This window comes from Propithecus coquereli, unplaced genomic scaffold (genome assembly GCF_000956105.1).
Source record: "Propithecus coquereli isolate 6110/MARCELLA unplaced genomic scaffold, Pcoq_1.0 Scaffold243, whole genome shotgun sequence".
NCBI lineage: Eukaryota > Metazoa > Chordata > Mammalia > Primates > Indriidae > Propithecus > Propithecus coquereli.
This window is the reverse complement of record NW_012147986.1, coordinates 668,925-675,165: the sequence shown is the minus strand read 5'-3', so window position 1 is coordinate 675,165 and position 6,241 is coordinate 668,925. Positions and strand designations below refer to the sequence as shown.

The 6,241-nt window shown below is 52.6% G+C and overlaps 1 protein-coding gene across 1 annotated transcript; it reads left to right on the top strand.

Annotated features, from left to right (window-relative positions):
- The first annotated feature begins 1,309 nt into the window (after positions 1 to 1,309).
- Positions 1,310 to 5,420, top strand: SPR (sepiapterin reductase (7,8-dihydrobiopterin:NADP+ oxidoreductase)). Its single transcript, XM_012646440.1, has 3 exons — positions 1,310 to 1,632; positions 2,183 to 2,473; positions 4,685 to 5,420. Exons 1-3 carry the CDS (start codon positions 1,329 to 1,331, stop codon positions 4,873 to 4,875), a joined length of 786 nt encoding a protein of 261 aa, XP_012501894.1. The 5' UTR covers positions 1,310 to 1,328; the 3' UTR covers positions 4,876 to 5,420.
- The last annotated feature ends 821 nt before the right edge of the window (positions 5,421 to 6,241 follow it).

Here is a 6,241-nt window from a genome sequence, read left to right as displayed (position 1 = left end):
TTCCAATTCAAATTTAACTTTACAGTCTTTCCCCTTAACTTACTTGAATTTATACTTGATCTCTTTTCTCTAATACTGAAAATCTTGGCTCCTAACATTAGCATAATTACTTATTTTCTTTTTCCTACTTTACATAAAATCGTTTCAAAATAATATCCATATTGACAATAAGTCTACTAAATGAAGTTTAAGCTTTTTTGCAGTTTCATTTGTTCTTACACTATGTCCCACGGTGTATGTACAGTCTGAACTGTACATTTTACAGAAAGTGTGTGCTAAGTGCTAGAGGCACCTATGTTGAAAAGCTACCCCCCAAATTGTTTGTTCCCGTCTAGCTGCAGGGGAAGGAACAGCCCTGGGGGGAGTTGGGCTGAATTATTGGAGGTCGCTTACTGCCGGTGCTAAACTCGGAAGAGATTCCAACATGGCTGGATACTTTCCGGACAGCCCTCATATTTATACACACAATAGAATACTATTTACTATTTGGCCATAAAAAAATGAAATCATGAAGAGACTCTTTTTTTAAGATTTGTAGATGCATGCCAACTTATTTCACCTTCCCAATCTCCTTGAAAAAAACCGGAAATGTGGGTTTTCTGAAGCACGGGTCTGGGGGTTTTCTGAAGCACAGACTTAGGTGATCTGGATGGAACTGGTGAGTGGATCGGATTGCCTGCTAGAGAGACTGTAGAATGAGAGGATGCCGAATCCAGGGGAACATAGACTTTAGGGACAGTAGGAGTCAGAAATCTCAGAGAGGCAGGGGGAACCCGCGGGAGCACTAAGTTGCTCTGAGCCTAGGAAAAGGGTAAAGAGTTTTAACATCAGTTGGAGAAGCAACTGTCGTTCTCCCAGGGGGAGCTCCCAAGCACAGCAGGGACCACCAGCCCTAAACGGGCATGGACTTCATTTAGGGCTTTCATTGGCAAGGCCCAGGGATGCAAGGACCGAGCAGGTGGCCTGCCCTGGAGGAGGTCAGTTGTGCAAGAAGTTGGGTCTGCAACTGCGAGGAAATTCCGAGCATGCGATGCGTTCCAGCTGGGGGTTCACCGTGCAGGAGAGAGAAATGGGCGAAGAGCAAGGCGGGGCTGGGAGCTGGCTAGGATTGCCCGTGTGGGCTGCCTCCCCTGGCCATTTCTGTTATTCCATTTTCACCGTCTGGGGTTGTGCCAGCGCCTTCACTTCCGCCACCAGAGCCCAAGGAAACCAGGTCCGGCGCTCCCAGCCCGCAGCAGCAAGTTCCCGCCCCGCCCCGGCTAGGCGGGTCTCCGCCCACACGCTCGCGGCTCCTCCTACCGCGGCGGCCCCCGGCGGAGGAGGGCGGCATGGAGGGCGGCCTGGGGCGTGCGGTGTGCGTGCTGACCGGGGCTTCCCGCGGCTTCGGCCGGGCGCTGGCCCCGCTCCTGGCCTCGCTGCTGTCACCTGGCTCCGTGCTCGTCCTAAGCGCCCGTAGCGACGAGGCGCTGCGGCAGCTGGAGGCCGAGCTGAGCGCGGAGCGGCCGGGTCTGCGCGTGGTGCGGGTGCCCGCTGACCTAGGCGCCGAGGCCGGCTTGCAGCAGCTTCTGGGCGCCCTTCGAGAGCTCCCCAAGCCCGAGGGGCTGCAGCGACTGCTGCTCATCAACAACGCAGGTAGGACCCCCGGAGGGTGGGGGCGGACTCCCCATTTGAGCGTTCACTTCCCCCACCGTTGGGGAATTTACCTAGGGAGTAAGATAAGACGCCTGAAAATCCAAAGGCCCAGTTTTCCAGCTGCGGTCGCGAGCGTAGGCGGGGCGAACAGGAGGACCCGGAACCGTCGGCGCAACCTTTCTCCCCCTCCCTCCGCCTCGGTTTGGCCGGCCAGGTTTTCTAAAACGCCTGCAGAAATTTCCCGATCTCTTTGCTCTGCGCCCTCTGGCGGAGTCCTGAGTCAGAGAATGGGATCTCCAAACAAGTAAATTCTCCTGCTTCTTCAAAGACACCCAAAGCACTCCCAGGGAAAGGCAGGTGCCTTCTCAGTCTGCAGCGTGGCGTGGTGGGTTCCCAGGTGTGTCTGTCTGCAGAACTGGGAAAGAGGGAGGCATCTTCAGAAGTGCTGGACAGATTACTCCTCTAGGTCTGGATGGGAAGGGATATCGGGAGGATTGGGGAAGGAAAAAGCCCCACCTGCACTGGTTTATTCCTAAGGTCTGGTTTTCAGGCACTCTTGGGGATGTGTCCAAAGGCTTCGTGGACCTGGGTGACCCAACTGAAGTGAACAACTACTGGGCTCTGAACTTGACGTCAACGCTCTGCCTGACCTCCAGCATCTTGAAGGCCTTCCCAGAACGTCCTGGCCTCATTAGGACTGTGGTTAACATCTCGTCCCTCTGTGCCCTGCAGCCCTTCAAGGGCTGGGCACTGTACTGTGCAGGAAAGGCTGCTCGTAACATGATGTTCCAAGTCCTGGCTGCAGAGCAACCTGGTGTGCGGGTGCTGAGCTATGCCCCAGGTAGGTGGGAAGTACTGCCACCTCTATCTGCCGGAACCGGCTGGTTCTCCTCTGGGAGCTGGGCAAGGTGCCTAATCTGTCTCTAGGAAAGAACCCACAGAGTATATTGTCCCTGAATCGTGATTATGCCTTAGGGGAAATACAGACTCCAGGGAAGTTAGAACTGGCAGGGGCCAGGGATAGGGCAGAAAGCAGGGAGTTTCCTGGGCTGGAGGGTGGGGCAGGAAAGTCTGAGATATTAGATGGAGTTTGAGAGAAGACTAGGGTTGGAATTCCTGGCCTGTACCCCATTTCCTCATGTGAAATGGAGAGGCTGCTACCTGTCTACAGGATACTTTGGAGGACTAAATGAGATAATATATGTGAAAATGATCCCTACCTGTGAAGTGCTATCTAATTGTTAAATAGGACTTATCACACTGTATCATCTTCACATATTTTCTTGTCTCCTTCCCTCCCTTGGCAGAAAAGCCTTGAAGGCAGGGACCATGCACTGTTCATCTGACATTCTAAGCACCAAGCAAAGCACGCACTAAGGCAATCTGCAGTACATCTTAGTTGAATGAGGAGCAGACAGACATTGCTGAGTCTGTCCATCCTAGGCTGAACTGTGCTGGATCAGGGGGGCGGAGGATGCTGGGATAAATAAGGTTAGAGCCCTTGTCCTCATGAAAGTCAAAAGGAGCCTTGTGACACTTGGTCTGGTTTCTGACCACCCTACCATGATGCCACAACGCCCCTTTCTTAACAGTGAGGCTTGTATTCTAGGCTTGAGGATGCAGCAATTAGAAGGTGGTGAAAGAACTTCAGTAGGGTGTGTGAACAACTTAGGTAGAGATCCAGTAACCTGTCCCCCTTGGGAATAGGATCAGGACCCTGGGGCCGAGAGGTAGAATGGCATGCCCAAAGCCCAGATGAGGCAGGCCCAGGATCCCAACTTGCTTCCAAGTCTTCCTCATGTTCTCCGGGACTCAGCCCCGGCCCAACACACATAGTCATTCTTGCAGCCAACATTCTGTTCATCACCTACTATGAACTCAGCCTAGGACTCACTCACACTGCAGTGACCAAATGTAAAAGAGCCAGGAGCAAAGCACATTCCAGAATGCCACGTGGCTAGGTTAGATCTCAGGAGCTGCCCTGGGCGTTATGAGAGAGCCGAGATTTTGGGGAGGTCTCCAGGGCCTGAACAAAGGCAGAAGCCAACCTGATTTTCATTTCAGTCTCTGAAACAATGTTCTAACAAGTGTCCAAAGGTAGAATGTGTTGTTTGGAAAGGTAGCAAGTCCTCTTTCATCAGGGATGCACAAGTGATTGGAAGGTGGTCCTAGATCAGCCGGGTGATTCTCCTTCCAACGCTGGGATTCTGTGATTTTCTGCCTCTGAGGACAATTAATTGCAAATTCTGGGGTGCTGTAATTCCTATATGAAGAGTAGAGAGTGCTTAGAATTCAGAAGGAAACGATTCCCTTTGGGTGGGGTGGCGTTATTGGAGGTAGGTGAACTGGACATTGACCTTGAGAGCTGTTTGGATGTTAGCAGGTGGATGTGCTCCAGATAAATGTAGGAAAGGTGGGAAAACTCATTATTCGAGTAACAGGTCTTCTCATTTGCCTGCAGACTAGGTGTGCCCAGATGGCAGCAGATAAAGGGGCCTTGAGTACTAAGCCAGGCTATTGGGAAGCCATTGAGTTTTGAGTGGAGAAATGATGTGATCTTAGTGATGTTTTAGCAAGATGAATTGAGCAGACGACTACTGAAGGAGTTGAAGCAGACAGAGAACCAAGGCTGTACAAAGGGCCTGATTGTCAGGATATGTAGATGTGGAAGGGTCCTACCTGGTGCCCAGTTGGCTGTAGGAGCAGAGGGGGAGGGAAAGAGGAGGTGATGGAGGGTTTCAATCTGGGAGAAGAGTACTTCATTGATAGAAACAGGAAAGTCAGGAGGAGGTGCTGGTAGGACAGGAGATGAGAAGCTTGGTTTTAGACAGTGGTCTGGATGGCTCATGTTCAGTGAACTTTGGAATTTGAGTCTGGAACTCGATAGTGACAAAATGGAGCCTTTAGTGACTCTAACCACACACTTCAGCCAAGATGAAGTGTTGTCTCTGGCCAGACCTGACTCAGCCCCACGCCCCATATACAATGAGGACTGTGACCGTTTGTCCCTACCTTGGCCATATCCCCTCATCTTCTGCTTTTTATCCCCTAGGTCCCCTGGACACAGACATGCAGCAGTTGGCCCGGGAGACCTCCGTGGACCCAGAGTTGCGAAAAAGTCTGCAGGAGCTGAAGACAAAGGGGGAACTGGTGGACTGTGGGATGTCAGCCCAGAAACTGCTGAGCTTGCTGCAGAAGGACACGTTCAAGTCTGGTGCCCACGTGGACTTCTATGATAAATAAGCCCATGTCCTTGGCTTCCGGGGCCTTTCTGCCTCCACTTTCAGGCACACCCCAGAGTCCTCTGTTTCCCCACATCCTGCCACAGTGGCACCACCAATCCTGCCTTACACAGATAAACACTTGTGCCTACTATCCTGCCAGCAGATGCAGCAGCTGTGGGGCCCTTGGGGTTGCTGGTGTTAGCAGTTGTCAGGAATCTCTATTGTGCACCCCGGGTTGTGAGGAGGCCTCTGTAGGAAGTTTAGGAGCAAGGTTATGGGTGTTAGCGTTCTTTCTCTCCAGGAATAGAGCAGGAAGAGAAGCTGAAACACTGAAGAGGGCGGAGTGAGCTGGTGTCAAATAGGAGGACTCATTTAGAGGGGAGGGAGTGCAGACAGGACAAGTTCCAGCCCACACGGATACCCCTTGCTCAGGGTAACAGGACCTTCTGTTGAACCACGTGTCCTCACTCTGATGCCTCCTTCCTCCAGAACCCACCTCCTCTTCCCCAGGCTGGGAGATCAGGCACCTGAGAGTCTGTACACAGCAAATAAAATGTAGATTATCCTCGATTAATGCCTGCTTTCTCCTCTGATACAGGGCCCATAACTACCTCCCTGGTTCACTAGGCCAGGGCAGCCCCTGAAGTTTTCCTTAGTTCCCTGTCCTGGGGCTGTCTTGCTCTCACCAAGCCCCACTCAGAAACAATCCAAGGTCTGAACAAAGTTGTCCAAGATGGGCATGGCCATGTGCCTGTTCCTTCTTCATGCTTTTGCCCACACTGACCCCAGCTTTACTGCTCTTTCCTCACCCTTGGGCTGTTCGAAGAATATCCACCCTTCAGGGCCCAAAGCCTGCCCTCCCCATGGCCCTCAGGGATGGGTCCTTTCCCTGACTCTGCTTTGGAGTCCCAACTCTACCCTTGTCCACGTGGCAATACTCTGAATGGATCCCACCTCTTGTTGGCTCTCTTGGCATTGCCCATGAGGCCTGTGGTCCTGGCCTTCCATGCAGTGGACTTAGAACCTTATGCTTTTGGGAGAGATGGGCAAGATTCCAAGAGAGGGAAGCCCTGAGAAATCAGGACTGCAGCCAAGCCAGTCCTTCTGCAGGTTGATAGACTTAGGCTGAGCTGGGAGCTCCACAGTGGTGGTGGTCTGCAGCCAGCCCCCTGGCCCCTGGTCCATGATTGGGAGGAGGGATCGTGGTCCCCTGCCAGTTGACTCCAGGGCTCAGCCCTGCCTCTGAGCTCACAAAAGAGAACTCTCTTTGGTCCTCCTTGTGGTCAGCAGAGGGCGCACTGAGGCCATGCCTCCTGGAGAATTGCGGCCGCTCTTGCTGGAGGTCAGGCCCTGGACTACAGAGTACCCTAGGAACATGCTTTTAC